General features: G+C 34.7%; 5 protein-coding genes across 7 annotated transcripts; 4 read left to right on the top strand and 1 right to left on the bottom strand.

Moving 5' to 3' along the window:
• The first annotated feature begins 1,627 nt into the window (after nt 1–1,627).
• LOC140838734 (probable LRR receptor-like serine/threonine-protein kinase At1g07650) lies at nt 1,628–7,969 on the top strand. 2 transcript variants are annotated; one of them, XM_073205253.1, is made up of 24 exons: nt 1,628–1,786; nt 1,886–2,063; nt 2,379–2,450; nt 2,533–2,601; nt 2,689–2,760; nt 2,865–2,936; nt 3,022–3,093; nt 3,175–3,243; nt 3,321–3,392; nt 3,492–3,563; nt 3,658–3,729; nt 4,044–4,112; nt 4,407–4,472; nt 4,587–4,652; nt 4,735–4,770; nt 4,849–4,889; nt 4,975–5,351; nt 5,428–5,623; nt 5,702–5,839; nt 5,945–6,063; nt 6,132–6,342; nt 6,597–6,834; nt 7,255–7,405; nt 7,490–7,969. In XM_073205253.1, the coding sequence occupies exons 1-24, from the start codon at nt 1,675–1,677 to the stop codon at nt 7,844–7,846; spliced, it is 2,997 nt and encodes a 998-aa protein (XP_073061354.1). In that variant the 5' UTR covers nt 1,628–1,674; the 3' UTR covers nt 7,847–7,969. The 2 variants fall into 2 exon arrangements, with proteins under 2 accessions (XP_073061354.1, XP_073061355.1); XM_073205254.1 differs by lacking the exon at nt 3,175–3,243.
• Nucleotides 7,970–10,585: 2,616 nt separating this feature from the next.
• LOC140838930 (protein NRT1/ PTR FAMILY 4.5-like) lies at nt 10,586–12,785 on the top strand. The gene is made up of 6 exons (XM_073205557.1): nt 10,586–10,597; nt 10,692–10,788; nt 10,863–11,080; nt 11,157–11,600; nt 11,692–11,819; nt 11,915–12,785. Exons 1-6 carry the CDS (start codon nt 10,586–10,588, stop codon nt 12,783–12,785), a joined length of 1,770 nt encoding a protein of 589 aa, XP_073061658.1.
• A 1,492-nt stretch (nt 12,786–14,277) lies between these two features.
• Nucleotides 14,278–15,655, top strand: LOC140837736 (oil body-associated protein 2C-like). Its single transcript, XM_073203849.1, has 4 exons — nt 14,278–14,725; nt 14,856–14,938; nt 15,041–15,155; nt 15,244–15,655. The coding sequence occupies exons 1-4, from the start codon at nt 14,446–14,448 to the stop codon at nt 15,498–15,500; spliced, it is 735 nt and encodes a 244-aa protein (XP_073059950.1). The 5' UTR covers nt 14,278–14,445; the 3' UTR covers nt 15,501–15,655.
• Nucleotides 15,656–16,154: 499 nt separating this feature from the next.
• LOC140838732 (cyclic phosphodiesterase-like) lies at nt 16,155–18,221 on the top strand. Of its 2 annotated transcripts, XR_012119651.1 has the most exons (4): nt 16,155–16,608; nt 17,039–17,093; nt 17,607–17,868; nt 18,091–18,221. XR_012119651.1 is itself a non-coding variant. In XM_073205251.1 (3 exons), exons 1-3 carry the CDS (start codon nt 16,324–16,326, stop codon nt 17,807–17,809), a joined length of 543 nt encoding a protein of 180 aa, XP_073061352.1. In that variant the 5' UTR covers nt 16,155–16,323; the 3' UTR covers nt 17,810–18,045. The 2 variants fall into 2 exon arrangements, 1 of the variants encoding a protein (XP_073061352.1); XM_073205251.1 differs by lacking the exon at nt 18,091–18,221 and having other exon boundaries at nt 17,607–18,045.
• Nucleotides 18,222–20,097: 1,876 nt separating this feature from the next.
• On the bottom strand, nt 20,098–22,636 carry LOC140838731 (GDSL esterase/lipase At1g29660-like). Its single transcript, XM_073205249.1, has 5 exons — nt 22,274–22,636; nt 22,058–22,182; nt 21,325–21,567; nt 20,925–21,156; nt 20,098–20,466 (listed from the first exon to the last, which is right to left on the bottom strand). Exons 1-5 carry the CDS (start codon nt 22,524–22,526, stop codon nt 20,255–20,257), a joined length of 1,065 nt encoding a protein of 354 aa, XP_073061350.1. The 5' UTR covers nt 22,527–22,636; the 3' UTR covers nt 20,098–20,254.
• Nucleotides 22,637–23,226: the final 590 nt, after the last annotated feature.

Here is a 23,226-nt window from a genome sequence, read left to right as displayed (position 1 = left end):
ACATAAAAAAATTTGAAAGAGTGATAGAGATATATGAGAAGAGAGAAGATAAGAAAAGAAGTGATGTGAAGCGATAGAGAGAAAAATAAATAGCTTTTGTATGAGTTAGAAGTTTTAAAATCGATCCAAATCGTTGGGTTGAATCAAATACAATTTTTTGACAATTTATAGTAGTAACTTAGGCTTTAATGTTTGTATGTTAATGAATTCCATGAAATTATTAAAAGTCTATTGAAAATTTGAATATTTATGGACTTTTATAGAGTTTCTAAAAGTCAATGTTGAATACCACTTGACTTTTTAAAACTCTATAAAAGTCTATTTTGAATACCACTATATTTATATAGAATATGTAAAAGTCATAATTGAATACATCTAAACTTTTAAAATCTAACAAAATCATTAAAAATCAATAAATCTCCTAAATTGAATACAACCCTTATTACTTTGTTTTGACGCACCAATTACTAGTGAGTACTATAAATTGGTTAAATACTCACTTATAACATTAACTCTAATATCACATGAGAATATATATATATATATATATATATATATATATATATATATCCGTTACTATAATTATCGAAATATTTATGATTAATATAGTACAAACTAAAACCAGTTTAGTATCGATATTTATGATATAAACTGATTTTGGTTTATACTGTACTACGAGACTTGTTTGACGATTATGTGATTGTTGAATAGCGTGGATGTCGACTAACTTAGGTCTTAGGACATCACACCAAGTATGGAAAATGACATTTTTGAATTAATAAAGGGGATTACTTACACACATATTAAGAACATGACAGACGAAAGTTTTGACCACTGAGATTGTCCTGTCTGACGAACGCAATTTCAATGGTCTACTTCGAAGAAATATCAGTCATATACTGCCAGGGATAATACCCGAAATTTGTTTGATAATGAAAATGCATTTATTGTCTTCTTTTCCGTTGATCTTTTGGATGCATGAGAAAAGTCAGAGAGGGCCCCGACCATGATTTGGAATTCATGGTTGTTGGTATTATTATTCAACACAGTTGAGGCGATCCCAACGAGTTTCGAACATCAGATCCGTGTCACTGTATTAATCATGAGGCGATCCAGCCTCACTATTTTCCTTTTTTAGCATTACAACATTGGGTGTGGGGTTTATGGGTTTCGAGCGCGAGATCTGTGTCACTATGTCACTTTGGCCACATAATTGCAGACCGGTTGCTATATGCATGTTTATTTTTTTTTTGAAAAATAATTTTATCGAGAAGCTATGTCGATATTATGCGAGTAGCACTGTTTTTCAGTATGTGTAGCTGATCAAAATATGGTTACAGATTCATAATCTCTAACAGCTCCAGCTCTACATATGTTAGCAATTGCTAGAACCTATAATTTGAGTCAAAACATCAAATCTATCTATACACACAACTAACAGCTAAATCATGATGTGCTTAAGTCAATGAATATCTAGAAACAGAATCAAGTTCTTATCTAAATGTTTTTGGGGACAAATAAACAAGTGAACAATGTAAACATCTAACAGCATCACTGAAGGTCCCACGCGTTGTGAAGTTTATAATATAATATTAAACTTTCTGACTCATCTTGATCAGAGTATATAATGTCAGCTTGCATGCATCCGATTTATGAGTTTTAGAGTAACAGGAGATGTCGACTGTTCTTGATCTCCTACTTTCTTTCAGGTACACACTGATCATTTTCCTGTGCATGGAAGCAATATTCATTTCAGGCCAGAGTAATAATCTCCCTGAGGAAGAAAGTAAACTTCCCTTTCTGATATTCGAAGCACTTCTCTTTTTTGGTAGCCTCCTTATTTGAAGGTGTGCGTCGATTCATCTTTAATGATATGATCTTGCAGAGATTGCTCTTGTTGAAATAGCTGATCAACTGGGGAAAATGGACTGGGACTTCAACCTTAATCCTTGTGATGGAAACTCGAATTGGACGACGCCACAAAGGGTTGATATGCCGTCGTACAATAATACTGTCATCTGTAATTGTTCATACCCCGATGGAGCATGCCATGTGCAAAATATGTAGGTTTTCCCGGCTGAAGGAAAGATTTTTATTTTTTTTTTTCATTTTTTAACAGTGTAGTTCAGACTTTTGAACTTGAATAGTCACTTTTGACTGTTGAACTGTGTGCAAATCTCATAGAATGCGCTTTCTGATTGGTTGTTTGCTCGACAATCCTAGATAACTATATTTTGCATCTACAGGAATACTTATGAACTTAGGTTAGATATTTCCTCGTGCGTGCAAATTGTATACCATGATTTTTGTGTAATGCATAAAATCATTCACCTTGACATAGTCGTTTACTGAGATAGTCTCTGGCTCTTTCCTAACAGATTTCTTAAAGGACAGGATTTAGCTGGTGTCCTCCCTCCTTCGCTGGCAAAGCTACCCTATTTAAAGACAATGTATATCTAGAACTTCAATGTTTATTATTCGACAAAACAGTTAGATATTTGTATCGCTGAGGACTTCGTCTGATGGTTGCAGCGATCTTACTCGCAATTATCTCAGTGGAACTATCCCTCCAGAATGGGCATCTACCAAATTGGAATATATGTGAGATTCAACAAATTAAGCTTAAATTTTCTCACCCTCTGTTGATATTTAATCTTCGTATTTTCATCAAGAGTGATGCTTCGGCAGGTCTGTCATTGTAAACCGCTTATCCGGCCCCATACCAAAATACTTGGGAAACATTACTACACTTGTATATATGTGAGAAACTTAATCTCATGACATACAAAAGGATATTTTGTGTATCACATGTATGTTTAGTTTCATGTCCCTTTCTAGTTTTGAAGCCTATTGAGGTTCTTCAGGAGCCTGGAGAGCAACCGATTTAATGGGACCGTTCCGGCAGAGCTAGGGAAACTGATCAACTTGGCGAACCTGTGAGACATTTTATGTGAGATTGAAAGTTGAATTATTTTTACACAGATGGTGGTATTATGCCTTTCTTATTTTTGGCTAATGCAGCATCCTAAGTGACAATAACCTAACTGGTGAGTTGCCGAAGGAGCTAAATAATCTAAAAAACTTGACAGAACTGTGAGTATTTTAGTTCAATTTCTGTCGAATGAAAAAATAATTATCTTGTATCTTTTTCAATTTATATATTTCATAATACAGTAGGCTAAGCAGCAATAGCTTCACTGGAGAAATACCTAGTTTTCAAAGTTGGACACAGCTCCAAAAGTTGTAAGTTCTGGCTAAACAGAAATATTTCATGATGCCAAATTTATAGACGTTTTCTTAATCGATTGTATCGGTACAAGAGAGATGCAGGCCAGTGGTTTTGAAGGACCAATTCATTCTAGTATTTCAGTTTTGAAGAATTTGACTGAACTGTGAGTAAAAATATACTACGTATCTTTTACAATTCGGTATAGTTATATTTGTTATTTGTTCTTGTTCACTATCGAACATGAATTGAATAATCTATGCAGAAGAATCAGTGACTTGAATGGAGCAGCTTCCAAGTTTCCATTGCTGAGAGATATGACAGGGATGTATAGATTGTGAGCAAATTAATTATGCCAAAACCATATGGAGATTTTGATAGCTTTCATTCCTGAGAAATATTAATTCAAAAGACATGTATTTTGGCTACAGGATTTTAAGGAGCTGCAATTTATCTGGGGAAATTCCTGGATACTTACAAAATATGTCAGCTTTGAAAGAATTGTAACCTTTCATCCTAGTTCCTATCTGATATCAGTCCATATGTTTTTATTTTGATCTCATTGTTACACTTTTCGCCTTTACTCACTTGCATAATTTTCTTTGTGCTTTTAGATATTTGACTTACAATTCATCTAAAGATGTTCAGGGTCAAAAAATTAAAGTTTTAGTTTTCGATATTATTGTTTCTCATGCATTCTTCTAAAATTCTAGACTCCCCTTTCTGTTCCTGTTACATTAACATTGGCTCATCTTTTTCGTTCATTATGAATTTCACATTAACATTAATAATGTAACTCCTGTAATTTTGATGGCAGGGATCTGAGTTTTAACAGCTTGACAGGAGAGATTCCAGATATTGAAGGCCTAGACAACCTACAAAACACGTAACTGCACACCGTGCCATCTATTCTTTCAAACTATAGGACATTTTGTTTAAAAATTTTGTTGTCACAAATCCAAGAAAGGAAAAGCATGGCATTTAGTTCTTGTAATTTTGATAGAAAAGCTGGGGCACTCCGAACTAAATTCATGGATGTGCAGTTTGCCATAGAATATGTGTTGCTTTCACTGGATCTTATCTGGCATATTTGTATTATCATTACTGATAGTTCTTCTTTAACATTTATGAAATAAATGTATAGATTATTAAGTAAGTTTGATTTGGTGTTACTGGTTAGGTATCTGACGCAAAACTTTCTTACGGGGTCGGTTCCTGAGTGGATGAAGAACAGAGACTCAAGATAGTAAGTTGAATTTGTGCTTTCTGATCCGTGTAATTGATATTTATCCGCATTCCGCATGGTCAAAAAATTGATTGAGATAAACAGTGGAATTCATTTGTGTCATGCTGGTTGCAGCCAGTTTGATCTTTCTTACAATAACTTCACGGAGACCTCTGTGCCCTCAACTTGTCGGGAAACTTTGTGAGCCATTTTCTCTTATACCTTTAAGATATCATTAAGTTTTCCTTATGCTTATTATATTTCCTTGTTCTAAAATAATCAGGAACTTGTTCAGAGGCTATGACGAAGGAAAAACCATGTAAGTTTTGATGTTTCATGTAGTTTTTCATAATAATAACTTTTAACTTTTTTTTGACTCTATATACCCCAACTTCAGAGAGCTTGACAAATGCCTGAGAAGTTCTCCTTGTTCAAAGGGTAATAAACTCTCTCTCATGTTCCTAGTTAAAGTGATTGAATCTTACCCACATACTCTATCTGATAGTTGAATTCTTTTTCACAGATTGGTACTCATTTCATGTTAATTGTGGTGGTGGTGGGATTAAGATTGGAGACACCTTTTTTGAAGGAGATGAAGAATCATCAGGTCCTGCGAAATTCGTCGGCTCTAGAGAAAACTGGGGAACAAGTAGTACAGGAGACTTTTGGGGCCGTAATGCAAGCATTAGTGACTATGTAGCAAAAAATATATCCGTTCTCAGAGTAAATGACTCAGGATTGTACATGACTGCTCGCCTTTCTCCTATATCTCTCACTTATTATGGACGTTGCTTAGCAAATGGAAACTACACTGTTAAACTTCACTTTGCAGAAATAGTTTTCAGGGATAACCGTTCATTTCAAAGTCTAGGTAGAAGGATGTTTGATGTGTATATTCAGGTGCTGAGTGAATAAATTGCGATTTTGTTTTGTTTTTTTTAAGGTGATTTTGGCTCAATTCTGTAATTTGGTGCAGGGTGAACAAAAAATGAAGGATTTTGATATTGAGAAAGAGGCAAATGGAGTTGACAAAACTGTGATACAAACATTTAAGACGACGATAATAAATAAAACTCTGGAGATAAGATTTCATTATGCTGGGAAGGGATCAACAGCTGTACCAAATCGAGGAACTTATGGCCCTATGATATCTGCTATTTCAGTGGAATCTGGTACTTTCTAGCATGTGAATTTTCTAGTACAAAGAAGAAAGGTTTCAGTATGTTTCATTCTGTATTCCTGTGATGTAGATTTCAAGCCCCCATCTAATGAAAGAAAAAAGATTTTAATCGGAATCGGAGCAGCCCTTGTGGCCTTGTTTCTCATTCTCGCAGTTATCTGTTTCTTTTGGTGGAAACGCCGTAGCTACAAGATCTCAAGGGAACAAGGTCATGTGACTACCTCTGTTAAATCTTTCTTACAGTATGTTTGGATGGAGATGCCAAACTTAAAAGGTTTTTAATGCTAAAGATCTCAAACCTTCTCTTTTGCAGAGCTAAGAGGATTAGATTTGCGTACTGGTTTCTTTACTTTTAGGCAAATCAAAGCTGCCACCAACAACTTCAATTCTGAAAACAAAATTGGAGAAGGTGGTTTTGGATCTGTCTACAAGGTATGTGATGTCAAAAGTTTGATTGAAGGTGGAACATATAAGTTAGATAATCTAACTCTCAACTTCAGGGTACGTTATTGGATGGTACATTAATTGCTGTGAAGCAGCTTTCTTCCAAATCAAAGCAAGGGAACCGCGAATTTGTAAACGAAGTGGGGATAATATCTGGTTTACAGCATCCAAATCTTGTCAAACTGTATGGATGCTGCATTGAAGGAAACCAATTACTACTAGTGTATGAATACATGGAGAACAACAGCCTTGCTCGCGCTCTATACGGTAATGGAAGTCTTCAAAACGTTGATACTTGATACCGTAGCTGATCAGGAATTTAGGAGATGAAGGGCAAGGTGGAGCAGCTCAAATAAAGTTTAGGTGGTGAAGTTTCCACTAGGAAAATCACGTATTAATTTCATTTTTTTCGATCCAGCTGGGACAGTCGCCCACCTTGCCCACAGCTAGAACCATTCCTGAATTACCATGTATCTTTCGATGCAAGCATGTAATAATCGCGTCTATCTTATCAAGTATAGGACCAGAAGAATGGCAATTGGATATGGATTGGTCAACGAGACGAAAAATATGCATTGGCATAGCAAAATGCTTGGTTTTTTTGCACGAAGAATCAACTTTGAAAATTGTCCATAGAGATATCAAAGCGAACAACATTCTTCTGGACAAAGATCTAAATCCGAAAATTTCAGATTTTGGATTAGCTAAACTTGAAGAAGATGATAACACTCACATCATCACTAGAGTCGCTGGAACTATGTGAGTTTCTTTCCTTTTGTTTGTGCCGATGTCAGTTTTTCTATTGTTTGGCAATTAATCTGTATCTGTTACTAATCTACAATCTGAAAAGTTTATATATTTTTCCTTGGAACAGAAACTTAGCATGAATGTAAAGTACCTTTCCCTTCAAAAACTTCACGTTTGAAATTCTGAATATAATTCAATGTAGATGATGACTTTATCCTATTCCACATAATTAAACTTGTACAATTTTATTTGGTTACCGAAAGAAATGCTTTGTGCTGAAGAGAAATAATTATCTATATGATGTGTGTTCGTCTACGTGAGCACACAATCAAAATGTGGATGCTCGACGATTTAAAAGATATAAGCAGTCACTGCTAACATTATCTATAATTCTTGTTACAACAGCAAATACCTGTTTTTTTTCACTTGCAGAGGATATATGGCTCCTGAATATGCTCTGTGGGGTCACCTGACCTACAAAGCAGATGTATACAGTTTTGGTATCGTTGCATTGGAAATTGTTGCTGGAATGAACAATACCAGATTTCGTCCCAGTGATGGTTACTTTTGTCTTCTTGACTGGGTAAGAACAAATCATCATGTGTTCTAAGAATGGAAAGTTTGAACATGTTACAAGAATGCTTATGCTACTTCGTGCATCTGTCAGGCTCTTGTTCTACAGAAAAGAGGAAGACTTATGGAGTTAGTGGATCCAAGATTGCTTCCATACATCGATGTGGAAGAAGCAGAGAAGATGATCAGGATCGCACTCTTGTGCACTAGTCCATCACCAGCTCTCAGGCCTACAATGTCTGAGGTAGTTAGCATGTTACAAGGTTATATCAGTATTCAGGAGTTTAACATGGATCCATCCATCTGTAGTAGTGAATTGAAGCTTTACGAACTCAGAGAAAAGTACGAGTACATCGATTCAAGCGAAACTGTGGCCCTTGTTCATTCAAATTTGATTGAAGAAAACGCCAGTCCCAGAAATTCTGTCTCTGATCTTCATTCACAGAATTGAACTAAGGGAGTACTGCTCGCAAATATGGGTTCACTGGATAATTTTTACGGCAGTTTTCTTGATTGATTTAGGCTTCAGAAATGCAACACTTTGAATATTATTGTTCTTTCTTGCCATATGACATGTACATTTAAAACAATTGCATCATCGGAAACCACTTAATAAATAATGTGAGATGAAATTATTGAATGAATAAAGAACCAAAATTTTATGTTGGTAAAGTCATCCATTGAGGTTGAATAATTTTTTTAAAAATTGATTTTCAAGAAAAAAACTGCATGGTTTGGAGGATTTGTGGTGGTAGCAAAAACATTAAACCTTTAATATTATTCGAGTATATACACAAAAGATAGGGTTTTCGGATATAGTCGAGTTTTTGGTCTTCACTCTCATATTTAGGGCTGTTTTAAAAACTAAATCAAATCGAATCAAACTATAAAATCAAACCAAACCGCATGTTTGGATTTGTTTTAAGGTAATTACGGTTTGTATTGTTTTAAAATCAACCAAATCGCAAAAATTGGTTTGGCTCTAGTTTTGGATGAAAATAAACGAAATAAAATTGATCCAAACCGATTACATTAATATAAAAAAATATTTATTTAATTTAGTGTGATTTTTCTTAGATATATGAATATTTTATTTAATGTTTACTTTGTATTATATTATTAGTGAGCTTTGTAATAGTTTAGTTACATTGAGAATTTATTTATTTATGATTTTATCTCGATTTAAAATAACTGCAACTCCAAAAATTTAGGTTTTTTTGTAAGTGAATTTTGTAACCCATATAAGTTTTTAATATATGAATTTTTTTTACTTATAATCATTTTAGTCCACGATTAAATAAAATATTCATTCAACTTTTAAAACTGCATGTCGATTGCCATTTTTTTCAAATTATAATTAAAAATATTTATCTGAACTAGACCAAACCAAATCCATTGTATAAACGTTTGGTTATAAAATTTTAATAGTTTTGTTTGATTGGGTTTGAAATTTTGTAAAATCCATATAATATGATTTGATTCGAATTTTATCCCGAATGGAATCAAACTCTAATTGAAAACTCTATTCATATTGCACCTAATTTCTAATATAGTGAATTTTACGGTTTTCCATGTAACTTTGTGTGTCTCTTTCATCATAATTGTATCAAATTATTTTTCTTTTATTTTTTTTAATTAAAAAAGGTTATTTTCTTTGAAGCTTGTTGTGCAACAAGAAGTCATCCAAGTTGCTGCATACAAATGAATCCATCTGAACTGATTTTCAGACCGTTCTTTTGTGAATAGGCCCTATTGAATTTTATGCTTCTAATGACAAGTTCCACCTGTTTTGCATAAACTAATTATGTCGTTTATATTTATCTCTATGTGATTTTAGTCTTCTATGCAATCAAAATATCAAATTTCAGTTTAGTCCGTCTTCTTTATAATTTTGATATTTTTTTCGACATGACAATGGTGTGACGCCAAAGTGGTGTTGATCTGATATCAATACTTTTAATGAAAAAGAACTAAAATTGAGTTAAAAGATATAGAATTGTCCCATATAAAGATGTAGAACAAGATTCCAAGTATTTGGCAACTGCTCAAGTTTACATAGTTTGCAATTTTTTTGCTGCCATAGTTTGTTAGACTACAAAGTATAATTTTCCGGGTAAATTGCAAGAATACCTATCATGTTATTTTACCTTCATTTATAACTTATCTTACATCAAAATCTCAAATCCAAGACAAAATACCGAGTTCGAAACTCAATTATAATATACATTTCATTCAACTCAAAAGAACCTCCCGTGTTATTTTTAAATGTGCTAAAATTATATGACAAAATTTAAATAACAGATTCTTCTATATACATCATAACTCAAATCTTTTTGCCCCGACAATTTTTACACAAACTTATTTCAAAAGAAAAGTCCAGAAATTATTTTTACATTAAGAAAAAAATCTAGATTTATTTTATTCCTCATATTATGACATTCCAAAAAATCTAAATTATTTTGACGAGGAGATTGTGCTAAAATCAAATATAATAATTCTTGCTATATTCAAGATTATGCCACATCTAATATCACATAAATATTGTTGGCAAAATATTTAAGCTAAAAATTTAAAACAATATTAATAGCCATCGTTTCCAATCCGGCGCTCTGGTAGAGTACTAGCTAGTGTTCAAGTGTTCCCTGAAGCGAACAAAATGAAAATGCATAACGGAATAAAACCACGAAATATTCAAGAGCAAAAGGTTCTAATTTTGAGCCAGGAAGATCATTTTCTGGTTGTCTTTTTGCTCCACAGAAAATGAAGTGCTATTAATTAATGTCCAAGAAAATGGCTTCTAAGTCACAGTGATTGGTTTAGTGATACAGCATAACTCACAATATAACTGAGCAGTAGTGATGTTGATGTAATGTAAGGTTACCCGAAAATGGCCAAAATATCAAAATCAAAGGGCTTTCAAGAATTTCACATTCGAAAGAGAATGTGTCCGTTGCCGCCTTTTTCCAGTTATCGTCGCCGCTTGTTGACAGTGACAGCAGAATCTACGTCCCAAAGCCGGCAAAATTCCTACATTCTGTACAAGGATATTCGGACAAAATGCATATGTTCATAATTAACTCATTTAAAACGGGTGATCACTGCTCCATAATAACACAACATATTTCTAGCCTTTGCCATTCTTGCTACCTGTATTATTCTGCAAAAGGGTTCAAGAAACACCAATTAGCTAATGGTACTTTCAGTCTGTTCAAACAAATAACATATCCATCAACTTAATTGTAATCTTTCAACTCAGCACTTTTGCCATGTTCACATCTTATGTTAACTGTACACAGGATAAAGTTGAATTTGTTGAAGGGAAGGTGGATTGGAAAGGAAATACAGCTCGGAAAGACAAACATGGCGGAGCGCGTACCTCCCTGCTCATTCTTGGTACTGTCACACATCTTCTGAATGCGTAACTTTGAAGAAAATTTAATTTCCACTAATCTTGATTATTCTTGAAGGTACATTTGCTTTTGAGAGCATGGCAACTTTAGGTTTGGCGGTTAATCTCGTGACATATATTATGGGGGTGATGCATTTCAGCGTAGCAGATGCAGCCAACAGTCTCACTAATTTCATGGGAACTAGCTACTTAATTACCATTCTTGTGGCCTTTCTAGCAGACACCTACGCTGGCAGGTTCAAAACAGTTCTTTTCGCGATGTCTGTCGAGTTTTTGGTACGTAAATTTAAAAGATAGAAAATTCCTACATCAAAATACACAAACTCATCAAACTAATGATTTGTTTAAAAAGGGACTTGTAATGCTGGCGGTACAAGCCCACTTTCCGAAACTGAAGCCACCTATCTGCAACATATACGATCCCAACTCAAATTGTATCAAAGTCACTGGATCAAACGCTACACTCCTCTTTGTGGGACTTTACTTGGTGGGAATTGGGTCGGGAGGCGTAAAAGCTGCATTGCCTTCTCATGGGGCGGATCAGTTCGATGATAAGGACCCAATGGAGGAAAAACAGAAGTCGAGTTTCTTTAATTGGCTACTACTATCATTATGCTTAGGAGGAGCATTTAGCCTCACATTTTTAGTTTGGATCCAAGATCATAAAGGCTGGGATTGGGGTTTTACAGTAAGCACCGTAGCTATGTTCTTTGCGGTGCTAATATTCGCTGCCGGATTACCACACTACCGTATCCATGCTATCAATGGGAAGAGCGCCCTTACTGAAATAGTACAGGTGAGCATAAAAACGTATTCTTTGATTGAGTTTCGGCTGTTTTACATACAAAATCTGTACAAAACAGATGTTTAATTTTTCTCGTAAATAGGTGTATGTTGCGGCTATTCGCAACAGAAAGCTTAAACTTCCTGATGATTCTAAAGATCTATATGAGATCAATCAAGACAGTGAATCTGGAATCCAATCAGAAGCTTTAACTCACACCAATGCTTTCAGGTTTCTTTCTGATTATTTATCTTCAAAAATCACCATATATATCAGATAATTACCGTTTTTGATCATTTGAGGAATTTTGTAATTTTGTTTTCAAGGTTTCTTGATAAAGCAGCAATCCGGGAACCTGATTCAACACAGAACTTTCCAGGGTCAAGTCCTTGGAAACTATGCCGAATAACACAAGTGGAAAATGCAAAAATCATACTTAACATGGTTCCAATCTTCTGTTGCACGTTCATCATGACCCTTTGCCTGGCTCAGCTTCAAACTTTCTCCATCCGGCAGGGTATAACAATGGATGCCAGCATCACCAAAAATTTCAACCTCCCTGCTGCATCTCTCCCAATCCTCCCCGTCATGTTCTTGATTCTCATCGTCCCCTTATATGACCAAATTTTCGTCCCAGTTGCCAGAAAATTTACCGGCATTCCAACAGGCATAACGTACTTGCAGCGAGTAGGCGTCGGCCTGATCCTCTCCTCCTTGTCAATGGCAGTGGCAGCAATCGTGGAAGTTAAGAGAAAACGTGTGGCAAGAGACAACAATATGCTTGATGCGATCCCTTTTCTGCAGCCACCAATACCAATCAGCGTATTTTGGCTGTCGATTCAGTACTTCATATTCGGGATAGCCGACATGTTCACCTATGTCGGATTGCTCCATTTCTTCTATTCCCAGGTGCCGAAAGATCTTAAGTCAATTTCGAGCTGTTTCCTATGGAGTTCAATGGCGGTTGGGTACTTTCTTAGCACCATAACTGTGAAAATAGTTAACAGCGCGACAAAGAATATCACGAGAAGCGAGGGTTGGCTGGCGGGAAATAACATTAACAGGGGCCATTTGAATCTGTTCTACTGGTTGCTTTCCGTGATTAGTTTGTTCAATTTCTGCATTTATCTGTTTGTTTCAAAGAGGTACAAGTACAGGAATGAGAGCCATGAAAGTGCAACGGGTGAGAGTAAATAGACCGAGGAGCTGAAAAAGGTTGCATGCATGCATCTCTTGGAGATTCAACCAGCTGTGATCGAATGTAGTTACTGAATTGGTGCTCTCGAAAACAAATATATACTGGCTAAATTTTCAAATTTTATTTTCACTGTTTTTCGATCGGATGGCATTGGATTCTAATGCCAGATTGTCGTTTTCAGTTTATGTGGAATGATCCTGCTATTTTATGACAATTCGCACTGAAATATTTGAAGAAAAAAGTAATTCTTGATTCGATTAAGTGCTTTGAAATATTAGTCTATTAATCTGTATTTTTCACGCGGAAAATCTGAAGAGGAGATTACATTTTATGTTAGATAACTTGCATAATTTTCTTTTTATCTTATTGTTGATCAATTTACGGTTTTATTTTATTAATTTATATTTTTTTTTTCAATTTTAGTAATTTTCATTAGAGTACTAAATAAATATCTGAAAATAATAATGTAATATCAGAAAATGACGATGTGATGCTCAATGTTATTGATATGTAGGATGTAAAAAAGACATGCAAGTTAAGAGAGCAGAAGTGGAATTTTCCCAAAATCTTGTCTATTTGGTTAGTGTACCTACAACAATTAATCATATTTATAATAAAAAATATTATTTTTAAAATAAAAAATAATATTTTTTAATGAATGATCAAAATAAATTATATATCTCATAAAATTAATCTATAAAACCATTTCATATAAATTTTTATTTTATTAATTCGACTACGACCGGTCGGGGCTATCCTAAGCGTGGATTTTTAGACTATTTGATTTATCTATACTGTAAATTAAGTGTGACATATTTAGAGTAACTAACTTTTTAGTATAACAATATGTTTTAATATTTATATATATTAATAAAGTTTTAAATTAACTTCAATGCAAATCACCAGTAATTTTACGGATAAAGCATTTGGATCCTAAACTTAAAGTTGTATTTTCAATTTCTACTTTATTATTTTTTCTTTTTTTTTTCTACTTATTTTTTAATTCATATATGAAAATAATAATACAGTCTCTTGTTATTTTTTGAAAGACAAAAACTTGTGTGAGATAATCTCACGGGTTGTATTTGTGAGACAGATCTTTTATTTGGATTATTCATGAAAAAAATATTATTTTTTATACTAAAAATATTACTTTTTATTATGAATATTAGTAAGATTGACCCGTCTTACAAATTAAGATATATGAAACAGTTTCACATAAGACTCACGTTTCTTATAATTACATTTAAATTCTCATTTAAATATATATCAAATAAATTATAAAAAATATTATACAAACATAACAATAACGATAAATTAAATATATATTAAACTTGTTTATAATAAATGAATGGGCAAAACTGTCCAACTCGAATTAACTAGGAACACCTTTTTAGGATTATTATAAGGGAAACGTGTCCGCCGCGAATGTAGACTACATATATAATCCTCCATGTGTTAACCTCAGAAAGAGTTCTCCTCAATTCTTAGCCACCTCGAAACTCTGCATGTCCACCTGTCATCACCAAATTTCTCCTACTTTATTACGTCAAATCCTTCACGAAGTGGGGCTTCAACAAGAACATTTTTTTTAACAAGAACATTTAGAAGCCCAGGAAATCTAAGCTTTTGTTTTTAATAATTTGGTTAATCCGAATTATGGCTGCAACTGATGGAACTGAGGCGCCTCGGGACCAGGGGGAGCGCATGCCGCCGGGGAAGCCGATGAGCATGGAGCAACACATGCTGGATAAAGGGGCTCAAATGATGCAGTCTTTAAAGCCCATCAAGCACATGAATCAGCATGTCTGCACTTTTGCGCTGTATAGCCATGACTTGACTCGCCAGATCGAGACTCACCATTATGTTACGCGCAGCAACCAGGATTTCCTCCAGTGTGCTGTTTATGACTCTGATGAATCCACCGCTCGACTTATTGGTCCTCATCAATAATCATCTTGAATTAACTTTATATAAATTATTTTCTGGATTAGCCGTACTGTATAATTAACTGTTTTTCTTCTCTTCTCTCAGTTTTGTATGATTGATATCGTGGCTAATACGTGCAGGAGTTGAGTACATAATATCCGATAAAATTTTCGAAACTTTGTCTCCAGATGAACAAAAACTTTGGCATTCCCATGCATACGAGGTCCATTTTAAATCTCAGTGTTATTATTTTTTCTAATACCGTTCATGCAATGGGTATTATCAAGGCCACCATTGTTTTACGATTGTATTTTGCGTGAAGCAGGTAAAATCAGGACTTTGGGTCAATCCGCGTGTTCCCGAAATGATAATGAATCAAGAACTTCAAAATATTGCTAAGACCTATGGCAAGTTCTGGTGCACTTGGCAGACAGACAGAGGTAGAATCAATTAACCATCTTCCTTTTTCAGCCAGAAAAGTCTGTAACAATATACGATCAAGGTGGGATTCGTTAATTTATTTTGCAGGTGATAAGCTTCCGATTGGTCCGCCGGCACTGATGATGTCACCCCAAGCAGTGAATAAGGGGATGGTGAGGCCGGATTTAGTGGCAAAGAGAGATGCCAAATACAACTTATCGAGTGATGCTTTAAAGAAGTCGAGAGTGGAGATTGGGGAACCGGAATGGATAAATCCTCAGGCAGACTATTGGAAGCAGCATGGTAAGGGTTTTGCCATTGACGTGGAGACCACAGAGATGAAGAAAATGGATCCCTCCCCTTGAAAATCAACATGGAATGCATCCTTGGGATCTGTTTTGAACCAATACTACGTACTTTGTGTAGTGTAAATCAGCATCGCAAGGAAATGTATCTGTACATGTTAGTGATCTATGTATGCCGGTTTGCTTTGATTTTATACATGATCGGTCTATACATAGTACATACGTAGTTTGCTCTGCTATTTCGGACTTTTGTATGTATGCGCGTGATTATTTGCACCTTTATTTTATTTCTCGAATAATGCCATCTTCAGCTCTTGTTTTCTTGAAAATTCAAGAACCCAAGAAAATTTAAAAAAAGGCTATTTTATATTTGAATTTTTTTTCAGATATAATACAAGCAGATTAAACGGGAAATTTGGGTTCAGTCCCCAGCCGTCATTTTTTTTTGTGTTCAGTCCTTAGGTATTTTTTTAGTACCACATTTCCACATGAAGTGTACCACATTTCCACATGAAATGTACCACATTTTGTATGACATAGTACCACAATTTTGTGGGTAGGGAGTGAAGCCAAAGAAATTTTTTGATTGGGGATTTTTCAATAACTTCCCCCAATTAAACATAAAAATATTATTAAATTAAAAAATATTTATATTTAAGAAGGGGCCCACTTTAGAAAGCAGCATATTCCTTTTTAGGATGCGTTGCAGCAGACATTTTTTTTATTTGTCCCATTTTACATGATAGTGTGAGGGAACCACAGATGATAAAAATCCGATCTTGAAAACATTTAGAACTCTTAAATCTCCCAATAAGTTCACCTCATTCGATCCTTCTCCTTTCTTGAGATTCTCGGCGTCTCCCTGTTCACATACCCGCTCTCCATGGAAGCCAGGAAAGATGTTTATTCGGTGTGGGCGCTGCCGCCGGAGGAATCGAGGCCGCGGCTGAAGAAGTTGATGGAGGGTCTCAGATCGCAGTTCGGTGGGCCCGAGTTCGAGCCGCACGTGACTGTTGTTGGGTCCATTAGCTTAACGGAGAGCGAGGCGCGTGATAGTTTCACCAAGGCTTGTGAGAGACTCGAGGCATACGATGCCCGCGTGGAGAAAGTTGCCACTGGTACTTTCTTTTACCAGTGTGTTTTTCTTCTGCTTCATCCAACACCTCAGGTAACATCATAAGTAGTTGTTTATCCCATGCTGAAGATTTAAATCTCGTTTATTTGAATCAAAATTTAATCTTTGGTAGAGAGCATAGACTATGTTTTGGTTCAATGAATTGAAAGTTAGAGCTAGTGGGCTGGGCGGAGGGTCTGATCAAACAGATTATTTAGAATGTTTTGCTTGCTGTAGTATTGAAAAGAGGGATGCTTTGAAGTTTGATTGAAAAAGAAATGGGATTCAAGAAAGGAAAGAGTGTATTTTTCTGATTTTATCAGTTGAATAAAGGCAAAATATTAAGAATGAAATTTAGTGACTATTTCTCTTTCTCGATTTGTTGACGAGGTTGTATTTTGTGCATTCATGTCTTCTAGAGTGTACATGACATTGTAGTCTTTTAGAGGTTTAATGTTGGTTTTGTGTAACTCCTCTAAAACAGGTGGTGGAGGCTAGTGCACATTGCTGTGCTACTTTTGGTTACAAGAACTCAACGCGTAAGTCATGCCAATACTTCTGCTTCTCTAAATTCTGTGTTGTTTAGGAAGTGTTGAAAAGTCATCATTCACTTTTTAGAGGTTGCAAACATTCCCTCGATGGGTTGTGTTTCAAATAAAAAGTGAAGCATCACTTTTTGTTTAGGTTGCAAACACTCCCTTAACGGTCGATTCCTTCCCTTTTCCCTTCCCACACCCTTCTTTATGACTGTTATCACTAACATAACGGCCAGGCACTTGGATTAAGGTCATGAATTGCATAAACAAAAGCAGATGAAAGCAGACAAAATGGAGAAATCATGCGATGAAGTGCATTGTTCTTTGCTTACAACTCTATTACCCTGTCGCGGTTTGATTCCATAACAGGACCTAAAACAGTATTTTAATTCATTTTGAAAGAAAATCTTTTTTGAAGCAGCTAAACTTGATTTTTCTTGAGAAAATTATTGTGATGTATTTGCTTGTGAGTGCAGATTTTGTAAGTTTCCAGCTGACATATCATCATGTTTTCAGCTTATATGCCGCACTTGAGCCTCCTCTATGGGGATATAACTGAAGAGGAAAAGAAAACAGCTCGTGAGAAAGCTTACCTTCTCGATGAAGACATAAGCAGTCTAAGCTTCAAGATAACACACTTAGCATTATACAAAACCGATACTGAAGATAAAAGTTGCAAATCATGGGAGAAGGTGGTTGAATGCGAGCTAAAGGCTTAGGTTTACTGCAGTTGGCCTTTTTTGAGGATTCAAGCAAACTATGAAGAAGCCGCCGACAAGTAATCATCCGCACTGCCTTCTTTGTTACTGCATTTTAAGATTACCACATCCAAATTTGTAGAAGTCATTACGCACTCTTTTATATAGAGTTGGTAAATGGCTAGATGTGTTGCATCCAGTACCCCGGATGTTATTCGAAAATGTTGAAAATTAAAGCTAAAACCTGTGTTGAATTATTTCACCTGTTCGTGCGGTTTTAGTCTGCATGCTTTTATGTGTAGGACAAATATCCCTTAGTAGACAAATAAAAAGAAAGACACTCCATTGCCAGAGACACAAAGTGATTCTTGGAGCTGCAGGTTTGGAGTTCAATGTCGCTGGCAATGATAAATTTTCGTTTTCACTGCTTTCAATTATTTTTACATGTAATAAGAGGGCTGCTTTAATGTTCCCGTTTAGTAGGCCTCCCAGTTAAATATCGCGGGAGACATACATAAAACAAATTGTCCTGCTATTTATCAGCAATATCAAACGGGCCGGCGAGACTGGCCGACTCATGGTCTATCTCGCCGTGTTGCAAATCATCAACCCAACTTGTCTATTTTATATGGCTGGAAGGACCAGCTTCTGTTTGGCGGGTTGGAATATTGTCAAGCTAATCCACTTATTTTATGTTGCCCGACATGCCTAAACCAGGTCTATTATTTGTCCATGACTTTGACGAGATTTTCTTTATATTTTTAAAGCGACTTATTGATCTCGATTACAATTACAACGCAGAAGTTTCAAGTGAATAACATTCGGGAAAAAAAATTATTGACATAAATTATGGGATTGCATCATCTTATTCAAGAGGAAATTCGATCTGGATCAATCACCAAGATTTAACCAATTTCATGTAGAGCTTACATGAATCCCACATAAATCACGCGTGACCAAATCTTAATCGTTTTCTTACGGTGGGTAGTATACCCTCTGCAGGGTTGCAGGGTCGAAGGACCCCTTATTCAAGTCTGTAAATCAAGTTTTATGTCTACATTTTAATTGAAACATGACGCTTGAGCTGATGAACGTTTTAAAATATTTGAGTCGCAACCGATATCACTCACTATAATTTTTGATAAACGACAAACACTTAGTCCTTTTATTAATATCAAAGTCAATATGACAAGTTCGATTCTCATTTATTGCAAGAATTACAGTTATTGAGAAGGAGATTGATGAGTCATATAATTTTCACTGTTGGGTAAAATAATCGAAACATGACGTTTAAACAGCTGTAGTACGGTTTTAAATATTTGAGTTATACCATTACAAACAGCTATAGTTTTCAATAAAGCAGCAAACATCAAGTCGTACACATAAAATAATACTAACACTTTTTTTTTATTGTGAGCAGAATAACACTAGCACTTTGTGTATATAAAAAGGTGAATATCGGCTAAAAAAATAATTCCCTCACATCAATAAAGCTAAATGGGCCCAGAGATCAATTTAACCTAGTATAAAAAAAATATTAGGCCAAATTGAATTCCATTGATGGATCTAAATTACAAATGCATTATGAGTTCAGTACAGTTAATTATTTAATATTGTGATCATCCAATGAGTTTTTGTCCTTACCTCGTGGAAACTACGATTTAAGGTAAACGGTATGTACAGTGAAGCACCTTGAATTATGTGAGACCTAACTCATGTATATTTTATTTTTAGCATTTTTTTTCAAATATTTAACAAAAATAAAAGAAAAGTTTTGCTGTGGTAATCCTCCAATCCAAGCAGAGCGGCGGGAAGGGTCATTCTTTTAATTTTTTTTTAAAAAAATATTGGAGCAAGGGTCTTTTTTAATCCCAACAAAATGTCTTTTTTTTAACACAACCGTTATTTTGGTGTGATGTAAGTAAATTCAAAGGTTCGACATAATATCATGCAAATCATGTTAATCAGGTAGATCATATTAAACAAGCCATGTATAGCAAAAATTCAAAGCTGATATAACAGAGACAAAAAAAGATTGAGCTATTGATCTTTAGATAAGGATTCACCATACCCTATCATCTAAGTTATCCCTTAAAAGGCCAAAAAAATGGCCATCTTGCTGTCACTTCGCTTGGAGGATTACGATTAGTAAGAGTGTGTCTCATGTGAGACCGTATTACGGATCTTAATCTGTGAGACGGGTCAACCCTACGGATATTCACAATAAAAAGTAATACTCTTAGCATAAAAAGTAATACTATGCTAAAAACCTGCCCTTATTTTTATGAAAAATGAAATGTAACAATATGTTTGGTGGGAATTTTTCTTCTTTTTCAAAGCCAAAGATAAACAATAATTATTTAAATTCACAACAAATTTTATTCAATTAGGACAGAAAAAAGAACTAAATACAATTCAAATACGACATTCTTTATTATTACAGGGGCCTCCGGCCATTTCATATTCTCACCATGTTTGAATAAGATCAGTGGTGCTATACAACGGAGACATGCTAATGTATGCAACTTTCCCAGTTATCATGGTGGCAGCTTCCGAGGGGTGAACTGCATCCCAGAAAAAATGCTCCTCTCTGTTGTTACACGGGACCGTTCCGGCAATACACGCGCCGTCGCTAGTCAATACATTGCAACATGGATCGGTCAAATTCGTAATATTTCCTGAAATTTGCGTGCGATATCTATAATTAATTTTGATCACTGATCATAGTTATCATAAAGCAATGTTAAATTAAGAAAACATTCCGAGAAAAATAAATGTAACTGACTCAAAGACAAATCTATAGTCATCATTCAATTATTTGCTTTTATTTTTCATTTTTCCCTGATGTAAACCATGCATTATACACGTATAAAAATACACACTACATGCAAACAAAAGTACTTTTTCTAAGAAAATGAAAAATAATTATATTTATATAATGAAAATGAAAAATAATATTGAACTGTACGTCATCGAGTTTATTGAATGCATTAGTTCAAAATAATTAGTTTTTCTAATAATTATCACGATTATCGGGACAAAAATATTTCTATTGTTTTATTTTTTTAAAAATCGCATTAAAAATATATAAAACATTGATATTGTAATATAATATATAAAACATTTATAATCATACCATACGAAGTGACTGTGTCGTTGGTATAAATGAAAGTTGCATCAACGAGACGATTATTGAGGTCGCTAATAACACGTTTAAGCTTTTGGTTGAATAACGACGAGACTTCGTTAATGGTTCCGACGCAACCGGAGCTGTCCGTGCCGCCGTATTTCGTAATTTGTAGTGGCACACAGCCTAAAACGCCCGTTCCAAACATCGCAACTTTTCTTGCCCCGTACCTGTACAATTTCTGCAGAATTTTGTGGTTCTAACATCAACATTTGAGTCGAATATTGAACATTGTCGATTTCGGCTCGAATTCACTATTCTTTTACTTAATTCGATAGGCTTGAGTTTCTTTAAAAATAAGTTCAAAATACAAATAATGGGTGCGAGAGAGAGGAGAGAGAGTACTTACACGAAGCTGGTTCGAGTATTGGGCAATGAGAAGTGAAGTAAAGTTTTGTGGGTTGTATGGGGCGCTGGAGGAGTAGAATTTGGGAAAGTAGTTGAGGAGGTAATCGTTGTTTCCCAGTCCGACGTAATATATGCACTTCCTTAAATGTCGTCTCGCCGCAAGCCTACCGCCGAGTAACTCGGCCAGGCGCCGAACTGTCCCCTTATGATTTGATAGTTGCTCGTTGAAACTTATCACGTCACCCTCAATTACAAACAAACAATAAATATGAACCGGTTAAGCCATTTGCCCAAGCTGATATTTTGTAAATTAGGCAAAAATTTATGTGAAAACCGATCTCTTATTTGAGTCATCCATAAAAAATTATTAATTTTTATTGTGACAATCAAAGAAGATATATATTTCATTCTTTTATTTCCGTTTATCTAGATAAAAAAAATTCATAAAAAACAAAATGATGGATTGACCCGTTTGACAATTCTAACGTTGAGTTTGAAGTGTAATAAAATTGGAAGGATACTAAAATAAGTCTATATATTACTGACACTTTACAAAACGTGTAAATACATTATAATATATATATTATATATATAAATATTATATATATATATATATATATATATTATATATATTATAACACGTGGTGTATAACAAGACAGCGCATGCAGAAACATGACAAGAAAAGTCAGCTTCGCCCTTTTTAGAAATTAAGAGGGAGACAGTGCTAGCTTACAAGTGTTGTCCCAGTTTCATCAAGAATTCCTGCTCCGCCCGACCCGTAATTCACTCCTCCGACGAAATCTTCGTTCGTTGCATTTGCATATCGTGGAATGTGTTTCTCAAACCCCAACAATTCAGCTGTCAAAACAAATTTGGAAAAAAGGGATGAAATAAATTACGTCGACACCAACTCTGACTACATCACTAAATTTGAGTGCAAAGTACAAACCAAGGATATCTGCGATGTTTCGTCCATTGGAGAATCTACCCGTCGGCCCCCCGGGAAAATCAATCCCGTAAGGCAAGAAATCGGCCCTGGATGTCGTCTGTCGGAAATTGTTGTTGCCATTGTCGACTATGGAGTCTCCGAAAATGAAGAAGCATGGAACCTGTGGCTCAGCAAGCACCTGCTGCTGCTCCCATTGTGAAAACAGAGATAATATTATTAATATTGGTACAAAAATCTCCGGATGGTATTTCATATTAATTAGTTATATGGTGAAGATCCCAATCCCAGGCAAAGAAAGTTGCCGAATTGTATATGAAACAAGGAATGGCGTATATCGCAAAGCTCTGCGGGTTCCTATATATAAATAGTTTTTTTAAAGTACTTTTGAGCTGGATAATTGCTTCCAGAGTTAAGATTGCAATTTTTGAATGGTAGAGTTTAGAGTTCACTATTTTTTTTTTTTTTGGCTCATTAATTTTTTATATAAGGATTCTCTTTTTGAAATAATTTATATAATATAAAAATTATTTATATAACCATTTATCTTACGTGTGCATATATATAAATTTCACAAAATTTTGTATGAGACGATTTAACGAATAAATTTTATGGGATATATATTTTTTTATTTGGATCATATATTAAAAAATATTAATATTATATTAAAAATATTATTTTTATTATAAATATGATTAATATTAACACGTTTTATAAATAAAAATTCATGATATTTTTATTTTAAATATAATATCTTGATTCAATTGGGGCGTGAATGAGAGAGAAAGGCCACTGTCCATATTAATTATGATTTTTTGTTGGCAAGCTTTTGTAGATATTGACTGCAATGACTTTTGCTCGAATAATAAAATATTAAATTATTATATACTTTTATTTCATTTGACATCTAATTAAAATTCTAAAAATTATTATAAATTATATTATTCATATTACAT

This window comes from Primulina eburnea, chromosome 8 (assembly GCF_022965805.1).
Source record: "Primulina eburnea isolate SZY01 chromosome 8, ASM2296580v1, whole genome shotgun sequence".
Lineage (NCBI taxonomy): Eukaryota > Viridiplantae > Streptophyta > Magnoliopsida > Lamiales > Gesneriaceae > Primulina > Primulina eburnea.
The sequence above is the reverse complement of the archived record's forward strand: the minus strand, read 5'-3'. Positions and strand labels throughout refer to the sequence as shown.

What these genes read in the sequence shown, in the direction of transcription:
- LOC140838734 (XM_073205253.1), top strand. Translation starts at nt 1,675, where the DNA reads ATGTCGACTGTTCTTGATCTCCTACTTTCTTTCAGGTACACACTGATC. An exon ending in CAAGATCTCAAGGGAACAAG is followed by an intron (nt 5,840 to 5,944) that starts GTCATGTGACTA and finishes TCTCTTTTGCAG; the next exon opens with AGCTAAGAGGATTAGATTTG. An exon ending in ACTTTTGTCTTCTTGACTGG is followed by an intron (nt 7,406 to 7,489) that starts GTAAGAACAAAT and finishes TGCATCTGTCAG; the next exon opens with GCTCTTGTTCTACAGAAAAG.
- LOC140838930 (XM_073205557.1), top strand. An exon ending in TACCTCCCTGCTCATTCTTG is followed by an intron (nt 10,789 to 10,862) that starts GTACTGTCACAC and finishes TTATTCTTGAAG; the next exon opens with GTACATTTGCTTTTGAGAGC. An exon ending in CGATGTCTGTCGAGTTTTTG is followed by an intron (nt 11,081 to 11,156) that starts GTACGTAAATTT and finishes TTGTTTAAAAAG; the next exon opens with GGACTTGTAATGCTGGCGGT.
- LOC140837736 (XM_073203849.1), top strand. Translation starts at nt 14,446, where the DNA reads ATGGCTGCAACTGATGGAACTGAGGCGCCTCGGGACCAGGGGGAGCGC. An exon ending in ATCCACCGCTCGACTTATTG is followed by an intron (nt 14,726 to 14,855) that starts GTCCTCATCAAT and finishes TAATACGTGCAG; the next exon opens with GAGTTGAGTACATAATATCC. An exon ending in CACTTGGCAGACAGACAGAG is followed by an intron (nt 15,156 to 15,243) that starts GTAGAATCAATT and finishes TTTATTTTGCAG; the next exon opens with GTGATAAGCTTCCGATTGGT.
- LOC140838732 (XM_073205251.1), top strand. Translation starts at nt 16,324, where the DNA reads ATGGAAGCCAGGAAAGATGTTTATTCGGTGTGGGCGCTGCCGCCGGAG. An exon ending in TGCTTCATCCAACACCTCAG is followed by an intron (nt 16,609 to 17,038) that starts GTAACATCATAA and finishes CCTCTAAAACAG; the next exon opens with GTGGTGGAGGCTAGTGCACA. An exon ending in TGGTTACAAGAACTCAACGC is followed by an intron (nt 17,094 to 17,606) that starts GTAAGTCATGCC and finishes TCATGTTTTCAG; the next exon opens with CTTATATGCCGCACTTGAGC.
- LOC140838731 (XM_073205249.1), bottom strand. Translation starts at nt 22,526, where the DNA reads ATGAAATACCATCCGGAGATTTTTGTACCAATATTAATAATATTATCT. An exon ending in AAACATCGCAGATATCCTTG is followed by an intron (nt 22,183 to 22,273) that starts GTTTGTACTTTG and finishes TTGTTTTGACAG; the next exon opens with CTGAATTGTTGGGGTTTGAG. An exon ending in CGACACAGTCACTTCGTATG is followed by an intron (nt 20,467 to 20,924) that starts GTATGATTATAA and finishes CGCAAATTTCAG; the next exon opens with GAAATATTACGAATTTGACC.